Here is a 21,796-nt window from a genome sequence, read left to right on the forward strand (position 1 = left end):
CGTCTTCAAGTCTAACATAAACAAATTCTTGATCAGCCGTTCCCCTTAAGTAATCCAATTTACCAAATTTCGATTACTATGATATTATCCTATTGACTACTGTACACTTAATAACTTATCCTCGAGTGGACTCTGGGCCTTGATAATCGCCCCTATTTGAGTGCGAAGTGGAATCGACCAGTCCTATGAACACCACTGGTTTCAAAGACTAAATGGAGATATTCATACCATTTTTAACCGCATGCTACGAACACGTTCCTTTCATACCTTTTTAGTGGCTCCTGTATTCTTTATGATAAATACATATTATATTTTATACACTTTACGCTACTTGTGGTTTCTTTCATTTGTAACCCCTAGCACGGGTCTACAACAATTTTCCATACCCGTCATTTTGAAATCTTTTTTTTTAAGACAACAAAAAAAACGAGTAGTGAAATGAATTTCGGACACCAAATTTCATTAAAAAATTCTTAACACCAATGCGGTACGAGCGTTTACAAATTAGGGGGTAGGGGGTCATTACAAAATCTTACCGAAAATGCTGTTTTATGATGTTCACATTTTTATCACTTTATTTGCTTAAACTCTAAAAATATATAATGTATGTTATTATTTATTAATTCATTTGAAAATATATTCATTTCTGAACAAAACGGTGGTATTTTGAAAACTTAAAAGTGCTTTGGTTTTTAAAATATGACAATTTTAGCAGAACCCTCGTGAAATCTGATTATCCAAAGCGTTTTATCGTCCCCGTGTATTGCTATTTAAACTAGGAGCAAAAATAAAATCTGAAGCGTGATTTTTATGTTTACAAAATATCTGCACATTTAATGTGTTTTTAAGGTAATCAGAGAAAGTATAAACTCTATACTTAAATATTTAAAGAATTGGAATCAGTAATTGTATTGGAATCGGAAAAAATATTAGAATCAAATCGACCTATTTTTTTGGTCACCCTGTGTATGTATGTATATATATATATATATATATATACTAGCGGGGGAACCCGGCGTTGCCCAAGTGTTTGTTTCCGGGACGGGGGGGCGGGAGTTTTAAAAAATGTTATGGTAGGTAAGTAGAAAGGATCAAACCCAGAGTCATGAGTAAAAGTAGGAAAATAAAGTGTGAAAAAAAAACAAAAAAAAAAACATCTGCAACGTTAACAGTTCGGCCACCAAGAAAAGTCCATTCCAGTTGTTTAGGAAAAAAAAAAAAAAAAAAAAAAACGACTACGGTAGGTCGGCGCGAACGTGAAAATATAATGTGAATTGTCCAGCACGCTAACCACTACGCCACAGAGCACTGCAGCTTAGTTTAGTGATTTTAAATAACTTCACATGAAAGAACTACGAAGCCAAACCGGTGTTCTCTTCTCAACTGTTCCTTGTGAACGATCCCCAAACGGTGGTAAGTGGTGGCAGGGGGAGGAGGAATTTATAAGAGAGAAAATATTTTACCACTTCCATTGATCTTAACTGATTTTGGCCGTGACTTCTCAGCAGAAAAAGTATAGAAATCTAAGATTATCGAGGAATTTGAGAAATAATAAGCCTATAACACACCTCAGATATTGTTCTGCCGTTTGTGCATATTATATTTGCATGAAATATCTTGATTTTTAATCCTATTAAGGTCAAAATCAGACGGGAAAAAATGAGTTCATTTTATTTATATATATATATATATATATATATATATATATACACGAGCAAACAGTTAATAAAACATGTTAAAAAACACTTTGAAAAAGAGTTAAAAACATATTTAATCTGAAAAGGAAACACTTGATAAGTGGATAGTCCTTAATCTGCGGAGTTTCGAAGAAATACTTTCCTTCTCATCAGAGGGTGGGAATTAGCAAAATGCGGGATCAGATTTTGCATGCAAAAGTATTTGATGAAACAACAAGTAAGTCAAAGATCTTACTTGATAACCAAAAAAGTGAAGCAGAGGGAATATGGTGAAGAAGAAGGTGATTACACGTGAATGGATAGTCTGGTGGAAGATAAATAATCCAATGACGGTAAAATCCAAAAATATAACTTCAAGAAAGTTAATTGAATTTCCATTTGCACAAATATATATATATATATATATATATATATTAGTGATGGGAAGATTCCAATATTTTTCCCCGATTCCAATACAATTACTGATTCTGTGATAAATTCCCGATTCCAATACAATTACTGATTCTGATTCTTTACAAATGTCTAATTATTTAACTATAAGATTGTTATTTTTCCCGATTTTCATAAAAACACACATTTTTAATGTGCAGATATTTTCCTAAACATTAAAATTACACTTGTGGAAGATGATCTGTCGATTTTAACTTAACTGGTAATTTAAAATTAATAAATGTACATTTTTTTTTTATCATTATTAGCAGCAATGGAAATCACGATATTATGAATTATTAAAGTTTTAAAAACATAAAATAAAAAAATATTTAATTTATATTTAAGAAAAAAATATTTAAGAAAATTATTTAAATATATTTTTATTTCCTTTTATTACACACAGCAAGGTTTCACGGTTTAAAAAATAAAAATCTTTTTAATTCAATTTGAGGATAAAACTCTCAAATCACGATATTACAAATTCTTAAAGTTTTATCACGATATTACGAATTATTCATGTTTTCAAATATTTTTAAGTTAAAATCAACAAATGTACATTTTATATTATTTTTTTATTAGCAGCAATGGAAGATTTTGCTGCTAATAAAATCAAATAAAGACAATTAAAAGAATTGTTTTGGCATCGGAAAATAGGCATCAATTTTTCCGATGCCGATACACCCAACTCTTCTGATTTTTCCGATTCCGATAATCATCCCAACACTAATATATGTGGTGTGGCCTATGTATGCGTTGTATGAATTTTTAGAGAGGGTTCGGACACATTCTTCGAAGGGGCAAATAAATTCATACACTACATTAGTTTGGTTTAGTGTGGTGTTAGTATTATTATTGTTTTTAAGTATTAAATTGAAGGTTTTTAATTTAGTATATATACATTTACACATACACACACATGCATATATATATATATATATATATATATATATATATATTAGTAAAACATATTTTTAGGGGTTTTTTAAATGTAGGAGATGCCACTTATCAAGGCCCGGAGGCCACTCGAGGATAAGGGTTAATGAGTGTACAATAGTCAATAGGACAATATCGTGATAAATTGGATTACTTAAGAGGATGACTCATCAAGAATTTGTTTACGTTGGACTTGAAGACGACCAAATGGTAGTCAGCTGGAAAGCAGGCAAACGGAAGAGAGTTCCACAGGCGTGCAGTTCTAAGAAAGAAGTTTTGTTCATGGAATCTATGTTTAGGTTTCGGCACAGATAAAGAGTGGGGGGGGGGAATTATTGACAGTGGTTTCAGCTAGACGAGTGTTTTTCGTGAAAGTTTGGCGAGGGGAGATCATAGATTGGAGCTCAGACGAGCACTTAGAGACAGGTTCGCAACGTTATGTGCATGATTGGTATTAACGTCGCAAAATATGTTCTGAGTAGAAATGAAAACGGTACTAGTGCATAATTTGAACCAGACATGATAGACCACCTAAAATATTTCTAGTTTCAATTTGAGAGATCATCAAATATTTTTCTAGTGGTCTTAAATTGGGATTCCACTGAAACATGTATGCACATGTGTAACCAATAATGTTTGTATAATAAATAAACTATATACCAGCTCTGTCCTGCATTGAGCACTCTTTAATAGTCGCACGAGTTTCATTTGATTTACATTTAGGATACCAATCGATACAACCGCCCTATCTTAGGTTGAGCATTTGAGAAATCTATATATATAAAAGCGAAAATATATGTATGTATGTATGTACGCTTTTTCTCGATGTCCACAAAAGGCTTTTTTCAGAGAAGCGCTCGCTCGGTTCGCATCTTCTTAAAACTTTTTATATCATCTATAAATTGTAATATCTCACACTTAACCACGGAGCTCGCCTGTCTATTTAATTTTATTGACTTTCAAACGTTAATTATTCCACATTTTCTGCATCGGCACGCGTTACATTCGGTTTTCGGTATAAACAAAAAGCGAAACTCGACTCTAATCACAGGCCCAGAGCCAGTGGTCTCTAGAGAGCTAAGTAACGTTTGGTCAATGTCGACTTCGTCATATCAGACGGTAGCTTTCATTTTGAGATGAGGGAGCGGGTTTCTAAAAACAAACAAACCGATTTATTGACCTCATTAAAAACTGTCCCGCACAAAATGCTAACTACTAATAGCTATCGCCGTCACGTCAATCAAAAACGCGCACCTGTTTTTTTTTTACACTTTACTATTTTGCAACTGCGCGTCGTCAAGACTTTTTTTCTGTTTTTTTTTTCACACACACCTACAAACACCCGGGCAACGCTGGGTACCCCTCGCTAGTCTATATATATATATAAAAGTGAAAATGTATGTTCGCTTTTTGTGTATGTCCAAGAAAGGCTTTTTTTCAGAGAAGCGGTCGGTCGCCTAACAACTTTTTAAAACTTTTTATATCACATGTAAATCGTAATATCTCAGAGTTAACAACGGAGCTCGCCTGTCTATTTAATTTGCTCGACTTCAGGAAGATAAATAATTCAAAAGTTTTCGCTCGCCGCATGTATAGGCCTTTTCCTATAATGTTTTTCCCTACTCCCAACGTTTTTTTTGGGGAAAAAAAAAGCATTCCCGCACTAAATGAAATGCTACCCCGCAGTCAAAAGTTGACCTCATTAAGTCATTAAAACGTGCACCTGCTAATTTAAGTAATTAAATAAATTCAAACGTGTTTCCGTTAGCATCTCGCGGTGGCGCAATAGTTAACGTCGCACGTTTTTTTTTTTTCACACTTTAATTTACAACTTTGCCTCAACGGTTCGGGTTCGATCATCATACTTATCTACCAAAACATTTTTTTTTAAATTTTAACCCATCCCCCCCCGAGTTTCCACACACACACACACACACACACACACACACACACACACACACACACACACACACACACACACACCTCCAAATACCTGAGCAATGCCGGGTACCCCTCGCTAGTGATATATAAACGGCTTGAAGTAGTTGCTTGTCTAGCCACACCAATGAGCTGTGAAACAGTACTGTCTGTGGATAACTATAATGTTCCCTTTCTAAGGTATTATAGTTTGCTTTATAAAAATTATTGGATTCAAATTCATGAAAAACTAACGACAAACGCCACTTGTACGCTGGCCACTTGAACTTTTCCAATAAGCTACGAATAACATATTTAATTATTAATTCTCGGATTAGGCTAATACAAGAACCAGATAAGCTGAGTCGTTGCGTAAGTAAAGGTCACCTTTCTTTATGAGCGATACTTTGTTCAGTTCTTCTTTAAATAAAATTTGGCACTTGTACAGTTTAATCGAGACATTAAAAAACGAAAATATCGAAAAAAGGTTATATTGTACGTATCCATTTAAAAAAATTTTTTTTTTTTTTTTAATTACATTTTCAACCCAAACAAGGCAAATTGCCACTTTGGTGTAGGGGGCTACTATCAGGGGCAACAACTACTGGGGTACTATGTAGGGATTTGGGCAGCAAGGTGTCGGTTCATGTTACACTTGAACTTCTGCATGTCAGTACTATTGGGGAAGCAGGGACCTGGAATGGAATTCCAAAGTCTAGCGGTTCTGGGGAAGAAACTATTGGAGTAAAAGATCTTTTACATCTAGGGATCTCTACAGTGTGGGGGTGGGATTTAGTAGCCTGTCGGGTTTGTCGAGGGTGCTCACGGCGTGGGGGCACAAGTGACTGCAGTTCGTCAGAGCATTCACCACTAAAATACTTGTAGAACAGGTGTTACATGATAAGGGCTGTCCCCTTTTCATGTAAGTATAAAAATGGAGAATTTAGTTTAAGATGAAAATGAAATAGCATAGGCGGAATTCGAACCTCGTAATCTGGTTTAGAAATAGATTACGTGTGGGAATTTAAAAATGTAAAACAAACATTTGTTTAGAATATAGATAAATATTTCAAGGAAAGAATGTGAACTATCAAGTTTGTTATGAAATTTTAAATTGAAAGAATGCAGCTTATAAGATAATGTTTTTAACATATTGGAAAAATAGGTCACTGAGAAATAGGAAAAGTTTTGGACACGTATGTCCAGGACACGTGAAAGAAGGCACATGTTTTAAAGTGTGTATGACGTCACGGAAAATAGAAAGTTCTAGGAATAGAGAAAAAACTTTAGAGTTAGTCAGTCAGTGAAGAAACTCGGAGGGAGTCAGACGTCTAGGAGCGAGACGTCACTTCAAGAAAAAAATGTGAAACTTTGAATTCGGACGTGTGAAGAATAAACCATCAAGTGTTTTTTGTAAAGCTCGTCTTGTGTTTATGATTCCTACAAAAAGGTAAAGTCCAATTGTATTATATATTTGTGTTATATGTCTTTACATACACGTCTCAACATCATCATGTTCGAACTGTCTGAACACTCGTCTAGCTGTAAACACTATCAATAATTTCCCCCACTCTTTATCTGTGCCTAAACCTAAACGTAGATTCCATGAACAAAGCTTCTTTCTTAGAACTGCACGCCTGTGGAATTGTCTTCCGTTTTCCTGCTTTCCGGCTGACTACAATATGGTTTTGTTCAAGTCTAAAGTAAATAAGTTCTTGATGAGCCGTTCCATATAAGTTATTAAATTTACCAAATTTTCATTACTAATGATTACTATATTGACCAACTTCTACTGTACACTCTTTAACCCTTATCCTTGAGTGGCCTCTGGGCCTTGATAATGTGGTGATGCCTTTGTAAAAAAAAAAAAAAAAAAAAAAAAAAAAAAAAAAAAAAAAAAAACATTATCCCTTCACTCCAAGAGCTTTCTTCTTCCATTCAACACAATTAAGGAATGAACATTTAAAATATAATTATAATAGAATGAACAATATCTATCTAGTCTCTTACAACATCTCTCTCTCTCTCTCTCTCTCTCTCTCTCTCTCTCTCTCTCTCTCTCTCTCTGAGCCTTACAACATCCCTCACTGTAATAAGACTCTTTCTAAGTTTCTCTCTCTCACAAGAAAAAGCATCACTTATAATAAAACTCTTACTTTATCTCTAAGACTCTCTTTTAATGAGACCCCCTATATAACACAGGCAGAGGGATGCAACATTTCGTCGATGGGACAGAGGCTGAAGAATTTTGAACTGAAGATCTCAAAAAAAAAAATTTCACTTAATTTGATCGAGTAGTTTTTTTTTTTACAGCAAAAAAACATGTTTGTATGACAGCACGTTTAAGGTAGACATCTTTGAATTTTTAGAACACGCGATGGGGAGATAACACTCCCTCCCCATCTTTGATACTAGCTTTTCTTCCTAAAAATCAAACCTTTTGCTCAGTATCATAATAAATTGTTTTTTCACTGTAAAACAAAAACTACTTGATGAAATTAAGTGAAATTTTTTTCAGAGAACTTCATTCTATAACAGATACATACAATTTAAACTTTTTTTTCGATATTTTCATTTTTTAATGTCTTGATTAAACTGTACAAGTACCTAAAATTTAATTATGAAAAATGGTTCCTACAGTGTTAAAAACAGTTTGATAAAGTTACATGCTGGGTCAGACATATTGGGTCACATGACATAAGCAAAAGGGGAAGTAACTCAGTTTCAGAAAACAAAAAAAAAAATAACATATCCATAATTTGGGAATTTCTTTAAAAAAAATAATTGTTTTAGTTGTTTGCAAAACTTATCGAAATCAATTTTCAGAAATTGTTATATGATTTCCAAGAAATTGAAAACTTAATTACCTCCCCTGTTTACTCTCCAATTCAAATCGCTAGATTTTACAAATTTCTTTTTTCATGAATAATTTTTTTTCTACCTTATCGTTTTTTATAATTTTCGGATATGTTATTGTTTGAGACCTGACAATTACGTAGGTACCATTTGTTTTACTTGAAATTCAATATTTTTTTCGTTATTATAATATAGAAGTACCAAAATTTTTTCCTGTTCATCTACATTTTGAAACTTTTTCAAGGGAGATAATTACATAAAAAAAAAAAAAACTTTGGACATCATTCTGGATCAGGAATAATTCCGGCACTTCTACACTATTGGGACGAAATTTTCAGAAATCGTTAAAAACTGAATTTCACATAAAAACAATGGAATCTACGTATTCCTCGTATTTTAAAGATGATTAGATCCAAAATTTACGAAAATCGATAAGCTAGAAAATTATTAAAGAAAAAAAAAAAAAATTTGAAGAAAACGATCGTAAGACGCAGGAGAGTTTAAAAGGAAGGTAATTTTCCGTTTCGATTTGAACAACATGGCGGTAATTTTTCACCTGCTAACACGATTAAAGTTGTTTTTTGTTAAATAATTCAGTAATATTCAGGTAATTTCGACTGCATAATTTGGAAACTACCATTGTAATTTATTAAGATTGACAAAGTGCTCATCTGAGCTACAATCTGTGCCCCCCCCTCACGATAAACATCCGTCTAGCTGAAACCACTGTCAATAATTTTCCCTACTCTTTATCTGTGCCTAAATCAAAGCGTAAATTCCATGAACAAAGCTTCTTTCCTGTGGAAATCTCTTCCGTTTGCCTGTTTCCCCCTTGACTACAACTTGGATGTCTTCAAGTCCAACATAAACAAATTCCTGATGAACCGCCCCCTTAAGTAATGACACTTTATCAGATCTCCATTATTAGCGATTACTACGATATTATCCCATTGATTACTGTACACGCAATAACCCTTATCCCCGAGTGGCTTCCGGGCCTTGATAAGTGGTGACCCCCATGTAAAAATCAGTTGAAACCATTGTTTTTTTTTTTAATCTAGAAAACTCCATTTATCGACTACAAAATCTCATTCAAATAGTGTAGAAGTGGCAAAACTTTGGTTTTTCTCTAATATTCTACCTATTTACTATGCCTCCCCACGGGGCAGAGTTAGAAACCAGGGTCATTTTTTAACGTGGAGAAAAGGTACAAAAATAAAAATTGTCTCAGTCGTGAAGGATTTCTCCTCCACTGAAAGAGAACGAGAAATGGAAGTGCCGCATCTGAAGAACAGATACTACACTTTAGGTTCTTCTCTAATATTGTAGCAAAATTCGAAAACTGAAATATTGAATTTCAAGTGAAACCAATGTCATGTCGCAATAATGAATACATCCAAACATTAAGAAAAACGACAGGGTGGAAAATTGGCAAATTTATCGAAACGTACATTTTTTAGTGATTTCACTGCTTCTTCGCATACTTGCATTCCTCGCGATTCGTAAACTTCTATACAGCCCAAATACTGGAAAAGAAAAAAAAAAGAGAAAAAAATACAATTAAACAATTTACATTCGTTAGCAATAAAGATATGACATAATTTTTAAAATTGAATTTGTTGAGTATATAGGTTGAGAAGTGTCCTCACACACTTTCTCACTTTTATAGATATATAGACTAGACCAGCATGTAAAATGAACGGTAAACCGAATAGTTAATGACAAGAACATATTAATCAAGCTGTGTGTGTGTGTGTTTGTGTATGTGTGTTTGTGTTTGTGTGTTTGTGTATGTGTATGTGTGTTTGTGTTTGTGTGTTTGTGTATGTGTGTTTGTGTATGTGTGTTTGTGTTTGTGTATGTGTGTTTGTGTATGTGTGTTTGTGTATGTGTATGTGTGTACGTGCGTTTATGTGTGTACGTGCGTTTATGTGTGTACGTGCGTTTATGTGTGTACGTGCGTTTATGTGTGTACGTGCGTTTATGTGTGTACGTGCGTTTATGTGTGTACGTGCGTTTATGTGTGTACGTGCGTTTATGTGTGTACGTGCGTTTGTGTGTGTACATGCGTTTGTGTGTGTACATGCGTTTGTGTGTGTGTGTGCGCGTGTGTTCATGCCGTAGATAAAAATCATAGTTCCTATTTACAATGCCTCCCCACGGGGCAGAGTTAGACACCAGGGTCGTTTTTTAATGTGGAGAAAAGGAACAAAAATAAAAATTGTCTCAGTCGTGAAGGATTTCTCCTCCACTGACAGAGAACGAGAAATTGAAGTGTAGCATCTGAAGAACAGATATTACACTTTGATCTTGACCCGAAAGCCACTTGGTTGGAAATTTAAAAAACCATAAAGAAAAAAAAAATAGACAAGACAGCAGCCATCTTGGTTGGAAATTTAAAAGTCATAAAAAGAGTTAATATTTGAGATGAAATAAAAAGCATATAAAAACTACTTCAAAAACACTAAGAAATGTTATTGGTCATGGTAACATTTATTTGTTATATAGTTGACTTTTTTTTCACTGTGGATTGTAAAACAAATCCAAAATTTTGTTTTGAAAACTTGAATTTTATCTAGAGAAGGCCTTAAAAAACTTTTGAAAAGTCATTGAAAATCTGTACGTACAGTGGTTTTCAAACTTAACTTTAGGTAAAAGTCCCTCAATGGGGGTCCTGGATATGACCTTAAACTATATCCAGTGGTGAGGCCCCAGCTTGCGGGCTTTGGGGAGTATGGAGCCACCCTTTAATTGTCTTTGCTCCCAGGTCCACTCTGACCCGGAATGGTAGTACCTCTTAGGGTCCCAACTATGTGCTAAATGGGGAGTGTGGAGCCACCCTTTCATTGTCTTTGCTCCCAGGTCCACTCTGAAAGTTTTTGCGAGTCATACAAACACACACACACACACAAACACAAACATATTTTCGCTTTTATATATATATAGACTAGCAGTGGGGGTACCCGGCGTTGCCCGGGTGTTTGTAGGTGTGTGTGTGTATGGGGGAGATTAAGTAATAACCCTGTTTAAATATTATAAAAAAGACGATGTTAAAAAATCGGAAAAATCAAAACGAAAAAAAATGGCATAAATAAACCTGTCGGATCCAACCTGCAATCTTAAAATAACAACGCTGTGTGTATAGGGGAAGGGGAGGTAAGCTAAATAATAAGCAAAGTAATAAAATAACGTTGCCCGGGTGTTTAAAGATGTAAAAGAAAAAAAAAAAATAGTTTTGGTCGGGAGGCGGGATTGAACCCGGAAGCCTTGATGCGGAGGTGGAAACAAAAGCCAACCACTTAACCGTCTCGACCACGAGTGAGAGTAATTGATTAGCATGTTAAGTTAAGGCTTATAAAGAGGTTTGATTGACAGGAAGACACTAAACGTTAGTTTTTGCTTCCCCAAGGTGATGGTGGGGGGGGGGGAAGCAGCTTCCCATTTAAAGGGGATTGTCCAAATCGAATAGCAATTGTCTGATATAAGGAGAAACTCCACATTGCTCAAAAGCTGATTGCTTTTTGGACATTCCGAGAACACGCAATGATCGAATATACTTTCACTTTATTTATACTAAAGCTTGTGGGCTTTGGGTAGTGTGGAGCCACCCTTTAATTGTCTTTGCTCCAGGAAGAACAGATACTACACTTTGATAAATCATAGTTAGTGTTCTCCTTAGGTTTAGGTCCATTGTTGGTCGGATTCCTCTGCAGACATCACATGATTTTGAACTTTGCAGAATGCATGGGGTGGGTTACCATTGGTCTTGATTGTGAGGATTATTTGCATAAACTTTTTTGTTCTAAAATCCCCCAATTATTATAGTTGTTGTCGAATACCTTATTTGCATTAAATTAGTTTCCATTTAAAAATAAAGCTTAATTATATAATATTCCTTTGATTATTAAAACCTCAAAATTTATATGAGTGAAAAATAGAAGATTGTCTTATGACCAATAGTTATGAAGGGGTCCACCAAGATAAAATGAAGGGAAAGGGGGTCCATGAATAAAAAAAGGTTGAGAACCACTGGTCTAGATTGTGAGGGTTATTTGCATAAACTTTTTGTTTTAAAGTCCCCCAAAGATAAAAATCACATGATGACAAGTCCGGGGAACCTGGTGGCCATAACCCTTTGCTTATTGTTCTCTCTTCCGTAAACATGTTACAAACATTAGGGGTCACTAAGATATTTTTTAAAGGCTTTCCTATGACTAATTTTTCGGGATATTTATGCTAGTTATTATTAGTTAAAAGAGACAGAGAGAGGTAGAGAGAGGGGAGGTAGCAGACAGTGTCTGTATAATTCCATTTCCTTTCGCATTGCTGAAAAATTGTTATATTTTGAATTATCTCCCTTGAGTTATAGAAAGTATTTTAAAAAAAAGAGGAAATAAGTATCTACAAAATAAACGAATACGAACGTAATTCTGATTTTTTTTTTTTTTTGATGATGAGATGTGAATGCTTGTGTTATATTTATTAATCGAACTATTATTCTCATCTTTGGTGTTATCAGCACAATGTTTCGATCGCTGCAATCAGCCATCTTGATTGTGAGGATTATTTGCATAAACTTTTTGTTTTAAAGTCAGCCAAAGATAAAAATCACATGACAAACCTGGAAAAGAAAAAAAAAAATGAAACAATTTAGTCCGATCAACATAAGTAATATAAAAATGTTCATATCGTAGATGATATTAGAGTTAATGTTCTCATAGGCTTCGGTCCATTGTCAGTCCAATTCCACTAAAGACATCACATGATTTTGAACTTGGCAGAATACATGGGGTGGGTTGCTATTACCTTCCTCAGCGCAGTGGCATCTGCCTTGCCTATTTGCACCTATCCGTTGTCCTTAGATCATCCGGAAAACTGCAGTTGAATAACATAACTCTTAATACCATAGAACCGTTGATCTGCGAGAGATTCATCCTCCTCCATGGCCACCCAACGTCCTGCTGCCGACGTCATCAGAGTTATCTTCTCCTACATGCATGTTTTAACTAGTGGTGCATACAACGCCTCACCTTCCTAAATGGTCACTCATGTCTTAACTAAGACTAGTGATGCATCTCTCCCAGTGAATTAATGCACCCCCAGACACCAACCTGGAAATTTATTATGACTAGTTATTGAGAAAAGTGTGGACAGACGAATGGACGAACGGGCAAGGGGGAATTTATAGGTCCTTTTGTCAGGGGGGGGGACAATAAAAGAAAAAATGGGGCAAAAAGCAGAATGAGAAGAGAAAAAAAAGATGATAAAAAGAAAAAAGGAAAAAATAAGTGATGAATGGAAAAAGAAAAGGTCAGTGTGTAAGAAGAAAAAAAAAGACGATAAACAAAAAAAAAGAGGGGAAAAAAAAGAAAAAAGGTGAAAAAAAGAGGGAAAAGTAAAAAGAAACAAAAGCGTGAAAAGTGAAAAAGAAAAAAAAGAAAAAGGTGAAAAAAAGGAAAAAAAAGAAAAAAGGTGAAAAAAAGGAAAAAAGAAAAAGGTGAAAAAAAGAAAAAAAAGAAAAAGGTGAAAAAAGGAAAAAAAAGAAAAAGGTGAAAAAAGGAAAAAAAAGAAAAAGGTGAAAAAAGGAAAAAAAAGAAAAAGGTGAAAAAAGGAAAAAAAAGAAAAAGGTGAAAAAAAGGAAAAAAAAGAAAAAGGTGAAAAAAGGAAAAAAAGAAAAAGGTGAAAAAAAGGAAAAAAGAAAAAAGGTGAAAAAAAGGAAAAAAGAAAAAGGTGAAAAAAGGAAAAAAGAAAAAGGTGAAAAAAAGAGGGAAAAGTAAAAAGAAACAAAAGCGTGAAAAGTGAAAAAGAAAAAAAAGAAAAAGGTGAAAAAAAGGAAAAAAGAAAAAGGTGAAAAAAGGAAAAAAAAGAAAAAGGTGAAAAAAAGAAAAAGGTGAAAAAAGGAAAAAAGAAAAAGGTGAAAAAAGGAGAAAAAAGAAAAAGGTGAAAAAAAGGAAAAAAAAGAAAAAGGTGAAAAAAAGGAAAAAAAAGTAAAAGGTGAAAAAAAGAAAAGAAAAAAAAGTGAAAAAAGAGGAAAAGAAAAAGAAAGAAAAAGGTAAAAAGGGAAAGAAAAAAGAAAAAAAAGAAAAAGGTGAAAAAAAAAAAGAAATTAAAAAAAAGGAATAAAAAACAAAAGAGAATGGAGATAAACAAGATGGGGGGATGAGGAGAGAAGAAAAAGATGCTGCACTTACTCTAACTTGAAAACTACAGGTTCCCTCTCTAACTTTGCGCTCGTCCTCCAACCATTGATGGGGCTTTGAACATTCGGGGACAGAATCTTTTTTCTTGCGGAAGCTTAAGCTTCGCTTCAGTTTCTCCATTTTCATTTGGCTCGTCCACCTACAAACAACAAAACGAAAATATTAAATTAAAAAGTTAAAGGATAAAAAACAAAATTTGAATTAAAAAGTTAGAGATAAAAAAAAATTCATTAGAAGACAAAAAAATTACATTAATCAGAAAAAAAAAAATTAAAACGTTAAACGATAAAATAAACAGGGTTTACATTACAGTACACACAGATTCAAAAAAATTGTCAGAAAAAAAAAAAAAATTGTCAAAAAAAAACAAAAAAAACAAAAGCAAATATATAACAAATAAATGTTATCAAAGGCAATATAAGTTACTTTTCTACCTAACAGGATATGTTTTTAGTATTTTTATTTAATTTAACATGTTTAATCAGCTCGAAAAACAGTGTTTACCGATGTATTGGACAATTCAAAATGGCGTCTTACTCTCTCTTTGACACTGTAAGTTTGGGAAAATGAGTTAAAAATAAAAAACTAGACAAAATACTGTTAGAATCTCGCTCAATATATGTTACTGTGACATAGGCGGACATATATTCGGTGGGTTTTTAACAGTATTTTGTCTAGTTTTTTATTTTTAACTCCTTTTCCCAAACTTACCGTGTCAAAGAGATGTAACGAAGCCGGGCGACACCGGATAATCTTGCTTCCTAGGTTGAGGGTGAGTGGAATTGAGCTGGGCAAGAGGTCTCAGTCCCATCTCGTGAGAAACCAACGAATTGTCATCGGGTGAAAAGTAAATTATTTGGAGTTCAAAAGGGCCAGATTAAAGATAAGCCAGATGTCGGGTTGGCGAGGAAAACGCAAGGAGGTCTGGGAAGGGTCGACGAGTGGGGTCGACGATCCGAGTGTAAATGATAACATGATTCACTTAAACCAACAAGTTGGAGGTGATGAGAGAGAAAGAACAAACCCTGAAAACAATTGAATTAGTCATTCTAATTTTAAGGGAACAAATTGGTTAAGTGCCTAGACAGATAACTAATTCTCGGAATTGAATCAAGAGGGGGTCGGTTGGGAAGGAGAGAGAGAGAGAAAGAATTATGATTACCCGTCGAATAGAGAGATTGGGTCGACTACAGAAGGAAGGGGAGGATGACGTTTAATAAAACTACTGCGGAGATAGACAAAAGGAGAGAATCGGACAGTCCGTCGAACAGAGAAGTTGGGAAGCCACGCATGCCGCTAGCCTCTTCTAATTGAGACGAAGAGAACTAACAAGACAGCCACTTGAGAGTTTTTGTTTAAATACACTGTGGGGGTTGCATTCCAAGCCTGACGAAAGTATAAGTGACGAGCCGAGCCTTAATGTATACCGAATCACTAAATGAACAGCCTAAAACTATCCTCACCGTTGTTGATTGTTTCCATTTATACTTGTGAAGACTGCCCTTCGATTTCAGCATAACCAAACTTGACTTTCCAGCCGTCGCAGACAGAGAGAGACGGCCACCGACGAGAAGACGATCACGACAGAAATTACCAAGAATTCCCGATTGGGCGTTACAACACTAGACGGCCAGATACCAACGTCCAATTCGGAGAGACTTACGAGTAGCAGAGGGAGAGAGACGGATGCTTGTGCGGGGTCCGAGGCTCGAAGGAGCGAAAATATAGCCAACCGTCCTTAGGGTTAGTGCGCGTCGTTTTTCACCGTGCGCGCGCGACCCCTGCAAGGGAGAAAGGGTTATAGAGAGAGTCAAGCGTCATTTTAAATTTTCCAATACATCGGTAAACATTATGTTTTTCGAGCTGAATAAACATGTTATACTAAATAAAAGCACTAAAAAATTATCCAGTTAGGTAAAAAAGTTACTTATCTTGCCTTTGATAACATTTATTTGTTATATTTTTTTTTTACAACTTTTTCGTACAGTAATACAAATCCGAAAATATTATTGCACAAATATTAAGCATTTTGTAGACCCCCCCCTCCTCATTTTGTAAGTCTCTTTTTACCGAACAAAATATGGAACCCCGTAGGTAACCAAATGAACATTCAGTAAAACCGTATTTCATATTTAATATACAAATGTAAATCTTAAAACCTAACAAAATTATAACAAAGATTAATTATTAATTGCAGTTTGAAGATAAACAAAGGTTTTTTTAAAAAATCATTAAGTCGCTTCTGCTTTTCCATAGTTCGTATAGTTAACACAAATCTGACGTCACGGAAATATGCGGTCAATTTTTCACAATCGTTTGGCAGACCCCAATGATCCCCCACGTTAGAATGCTATTTATTTATTTTTAAAAGTTTCTCTTTTGATATTATTCATAAAGGCCTTTTAAACGTATTAGGCAAAAAAAAAATATATATATATATAGTAATACACACGGACGAAAAAACGCTTTGGATAATCACAGATTTCAAGGTAGTTCTACTAAAATAGCCATATTTTTTAAACCAAAGCACTTCAAGTCTTCAAATTACTACTGTTTTGTTTGGAAATGAATATACTTTCAAATGAATTAATAAATATGAATGTACATTATATATTTTAAGAGTTTTAAGCAAATAAAGTGATAAAAATGTGAACGTCATAAAATGGCGTTTTCGGTAAGGTTTTGTAATGACCCCCCCTGTTTTCTAAAGGTCCGTACCGTGATTGTATGAAGAATTTCGTCATGAAATTTGGGAACCAATTAGAAGAGGTGTTAATCTTAATACTGTCAAGTGTCCGAAATATTTTTGACCATTTCTTTTTTTGTCGTGTTAAAAATAAGACTTTAATATGACGAGTATTGAACATTTTGAAAAAAAAATTATTCGGACACCCAGTAGTAAGTAAATCAATCTTTTTACTATCTTTATCAATTAAAAGTATTATTTTATGTTGAGTAGGACCGCGGTAATTGATAATTTAAAAGGACCTACCCGAAAAAAAAATTGTTTATATTTCTCGAATTTGGTCAAATGAAGTTAGTATTTTAAAGAAGCAGCAGCAGCTCCAGCCTGTAGAATCAGCCATAGCACAGCACAGTGTAAACAACACGCGTTCTTTAATTTTTATTCAAGAACGAATTAAGAAAAATATGAATATAAATGTTCTTATACGTTTAATGAGAGCTATTTTGTTATCAGAATAACATTAGTTTAGAACTATTCGGTTTTCAGAATGTATAATAACAATCCCAACCAATTCGGCATTATGAATCTGTTGCAATTTCTTACATAGCTCGTCAAATTTAAAAACATGGTTAAAAAAACAAAAACTACAATTAGGAAGCTTGCATGCACTTTTATTCTTTAAATTAGTCTTGAACAACGAATTAAAACAACTCGATAAACATACAATATATATATATTTTTTTTTTTACATGGAGTTCACCACTTATCAAGGCCCAATGGCCACTCGGGGATAAGGGTTATTGTGTGTACAGTAATCAAAGGGATAGTGTAGCAATAGTATTGGAGAATTGGTAAGGTGTCATTACTTAGGGGGGAGCGGGTCATCAGGAATTTGTTTGTGTTGGACTTGAAGACATCCAAGTTGAAGTCGGGAGGGAAACAGGCAAGCGGAACAGAGTTCCACAGGTGTGCAGTTCTAAGAAAGAAGCTTTGTTCATGGAATCCGCGTTTTGATTTAGGCACAGATAAAGAGTGGGGGAAATTATTGACAGTGGTTTCAGCTAGTCGGTGTTTTTTGAAAAAGATTGGCGAGGGGGGACCAGAGAATGGAGTTCAGACGAGCACTTGCCATGGAAATAATGATAGAACAAAGACAGGCTCGCTATGTCTCTTCTGTGGGAAAAAGGTTGCAGGGTAGAGAAAAGGGCATCCCCCACCAAGCCACGGAGTCTATTTTGTACTCTGTCAAAGCAGGATAGGCTGTTTTTATCAGCTCCTGCCAATATGTGGCAGCAGTACTCCATCTTTGGACGTACTTGGCTTTTATATAGATAGAGAATTGCATCATTAGTGAGATATCTTCTGGAGCGGTAGAAAGATCCCACCATTTTCCCAGTGACCTTGGCCACAGACTTGATGTATGTGTTCCATTTAAGATCAGGAGTAAAGGTCAAACCCAGAAGCTTATCAAAACATGGGGCCTCCCCTAGACGAGAGCCAGCCATTTCAATTGATGCCAGATGGGGATCAGAGCGTTTATGATGTAGAGATAGGAGCTTGGTTTTAGATGCATTAAAGGTAACCAGCCACCTCTTTCCCCACTGTACCACGCGCTCAAGATCAGAGGAGAGGGAATCAGAGAGAACATCACCATTTACGGTCTTTGATGTGTTGCCATAGATATTGTTTATCGATGTATTTTTAATAGTATTTTGTCTAGTTTTTATTTGTAACTCCTTTTCCCGAAAAAAAAAAAATTACCTGGCATATTCAAGCAGAGGAAAAACGCTGTTTTTAACTTTTTTCATTTTTAACTTTTTAATTTTAATTTTTATTTATTTATCGTCTGTTTGGTTTTTTTTCCGCGTTTTTTTCCTCTGCCGGATACTATGCCAAATCTATCATAACAAACGTCATATGTGATCTTGCAAAATATGCCCATTTGCTTTTCAATGGGACCTTTAAGGTGAACCGATAGTAAAAACGAGAGCTCTTCATCAAGATTTGACCAAACAGCCTTCTGGTTACCTTTAGGCCATTGAATTTTTGGTTTGCTGGGAATGTCTCCTGGGGGCTGATGTTCAACAATGGAATCCTGAACACTGTGGGTGTAGTCCTGGTTCGTAGTCCCATCGGTCGATTTATATTCACGGTTAGGTGAACAACGTTGTTGACACCAACGTGCCTTATGGATTTTCAAACCGCGCAAACTCTTAAAGGTTCTTCCGGAGTCACATGTTGTAGCCGGGTACAATTCCAAGTCGTTGCCATTAGAATCAGGTTGATGGGTGATATATTCTCCCTCCCCGCTACAGTCACCCTGGGGGCATTTTCCGTTTGTTTTTACTTCTCGTGGTTTAAAAGGAATTTTTTCGAATCTATGTGTACAGTAATACAAACACAAACGAAATTTAAAATCTTACAAAAACGAGTTTCCAAACCAAAAATAGATGGTGTGGGTGGGGAGATATTGGGTGTCATCAAAAGAGAGGTGATGGTGGGGGGGGGGGAGAAAATAATGACACATGGCGCGAACTCAGTTAACTAAAGTTAGTAACCGAACGCTCGTCCACCCGCAAACAACAAAAAAATTAAATTAATTGGAAAAAAAAAAAAAATAAAAATATTAAAAGAAATTTAAAGACGAGTTACAAAACTAAAAATAGATATTCATGTCACGTGATGCTACATTTGATATTACCTTTTGCCTTCCAGTAATGTTTACCTATATTATACTACCTATTTACTATGCCTCCCCACGGGACAGAGTTAGACACCAGGGTCGTTTTTTAACGTGGAGAAAAGGTACAAAAATAAAAATTGTCTCAGTCGTGAAGGATTTCTCCTCCACCGAAAGAGAACAAGAAAATGAAGTGCCGCATCTGAAGAACAGATACTACACTTTGATCTTGACCAATATTATACTAGCGGGGAGAGGGCCCGGTCGTAAAAAAAATGGTGACGGGGGGGGGGAGAGATGCTATGACATCACAAATTTAGTTATTTCAAACGAAAGGTATCAACGATTAGTGCATTATTGCGTGGAAACCCTAACCCTAACCTCCCCATCTTCAAAGAAAACGATATTACACCTGCAAACAACAAAAAAATAAATGAAAAAGATTTAAAAAAATACATTAAAAGAAATTTAAAACCTTATAAAAACGAGTTACAAAAACTAAAAAATAGATATTCATGTCATGCGATGTGCTATAATAATAATAGCTTCCGTCTACCATGGATTTTTACCTATATGATACGGGGGGGGGGGGGTAAAAAAATGGTAAAGGAGGGGGGGGGGGTCAGAAACGAAATCGAAAGCAAAATTTTGTAAGCAGAGAAAAAAAGGAAAAAAAGACAAAAAAAAAGAGAGAAAAGGAAAAAAGAAATAAAGACAAAAGGAAAAAGGGTGAAAAAGAAAAAAGGGGAAAAAGAAAAAAGGGGAAAAAGAAAAGAGGAAAAAAGAAAAGAGGAAAAAAGGAAAAAAAGAAAAAGGCAAAATAAAAAGAAATAAAGAAAAAAAAGGAAAAACGGAAAAAGGAAAAAAGAAAAAAGGAAAAAAGAAAAAAAAAAGGAAAAAAGAACGAAAAAAGAAAAAGGGAAAAAGTAATCGGGTTATGCAGATGCTATAACGTCACAAATTAAGTTATTTCAAACAAAAGAAGGTATCGACGATTAGCGCATGCGCGGTTTGCGAATTGCGTCGAAATTTTATTTGACCCCCACCCCCACCCCCTTCAAAGAAAACGATATTTCTTCACGAAATAACTGCCCATTTTTTCTAATTTTAGGATATTATCTGTCCGAATTGGTGCGTGAACGATGCGCATGAGAACACTTTTTAGCGGACATACAAAAACACAGATGGTTCCCCTTTATATAATAGACTAGCAAGGGTACCCAGCGTTGCCCGGATCCACATGAAGGATATTGAGCACTTTTTCATTATGATATGTCGACTCCATCGTCGATACCCCCCGCAACAATTTAAAAAAATAAAACCTACAGTAATCCTACTTAAAAACTGATAAAAACGCGAAAATGTAATCGCCCCCAAAAAGGCATGTCACAACCACCCTACCAGATATTTTGGCAGAAGGGATATGAAGAGAAGAAGCTATCTTTAGGATACTGAGCACTTTTTGTTGCTCGTGCACTGAACCCACCCATCCCACCCCCCTTCCCACAAGATAAATAAAAAATAACTCCTGATCTGAAATGGAACACGTACATCAAATTCGTTGCCAAGGTCACTTGGAAAAATGGTAGGATCCTTCTACTGCTCCAGTAGATATCCTGGCGCAATTTTCTACCTGTATAAAAGCCAGGTACATCCAAGGATGGAGTATTGTTACCGTTTGCCTCGATACGGCAGGAGCTGCAAGAAAGGATGATGCTATTCTCTATCTATATAAGAGCCAGGTACGTCCAAGGATGGAATACTGTTGCCACATCTGGGCAGGAGCTGCTAGAAAGGACTTGTCCTGCCTTGATAGAGTTCAAAATAGACTTCGTGGCCTCGTAGGGGATGTCTTTTTCTCTTCGCTGCAACCTCTTTCTCACAGAAGAGATGTTGCAAGTTTGTTTTATCGTTATTTTCATGGAAAGTGTTCGGCTGAGCTCCAATCTATGGTCCCCCCTCGCCCAACTTTTACAATAACACTCGTCTAGCTGAAAACACTATCAATAATTCCCCCCACTAAACGTAGATTCCATGATCAAAGCTTTTTTTCCTAGAACTGCATGCCTGTGGAATTGTCTTCCGTTTTCCTGCTGTCTACAATATGGTTGTCTTCAAGTCCAATGTAAACAATTTTCTGATGAGCCGTTACACTTAAGTTAACAAATTTACCGAACTTCCATTACTATCGATTACTATATTGTCCTTTTGACTACTGTACACTCTTTAACCCTTATCCTTGAGTGGCCTCTCGGCCTTGATGTGGTGACGCACATGTAAAAAAAAAAACCCCAAATATTTCTGCTTTTAATTCTAAAAGCGAGAAATTAAGTATTTATTCAAAAACACTGTTTTGCTTGTCAGAATGTTTACTTGAATTTGGCATTATGCTGTA

At 35.2% G+C, this 21,796-nt stretch overlaps 1 protein-coding gene across 29 annotated transcripts in view; it reads right to left on the reverse strand.

Annotated features, from left to right (window-relative positions):
* LOC145270991 (protein numb-like) overlaps positions 1–21,796 on the reverse strand; it is a 464,442-nt gene that overhangs the window by 93,257 nt on the left and 349,389 nt on the right. For all 29 annotated transcript variants that reach the window (XM_080126556.1, XM_080126554.1, XM_080126546.1 and 26 more), the window contains 2 exons: positions 14,027–14,174; positions 9,287–9,361 (listed from right to left, as the gene is read on the reverse strand). In XM_080126556.1, the coding sequence (XP_079982682.1) occupies positions 9,287–9,361; positions 14,027–14,161 (210 nt within the window). In that variant the 5' untranslated portion in view covers positions 14,162–14,174. The remainder of the gene's footprint in view (positions 1–9,286; positions 9,362–14,026; positions 14,175–21,796) is intronic.

This window comes from Euprymna scolopes, chromosome 46, assembly GCF_053919585.1.
Source record: "Euprymna scolopes isolate OS-2025 chromosome 46, ASM5391958v1, whole genome shotgun sequence".
Lineage (NCBI taxonomy): Eukaryota > Metazoa > Mollusca > Cephalopoda > Sepiida > Sepiolidae > Euprymna > Euprymna scolopes.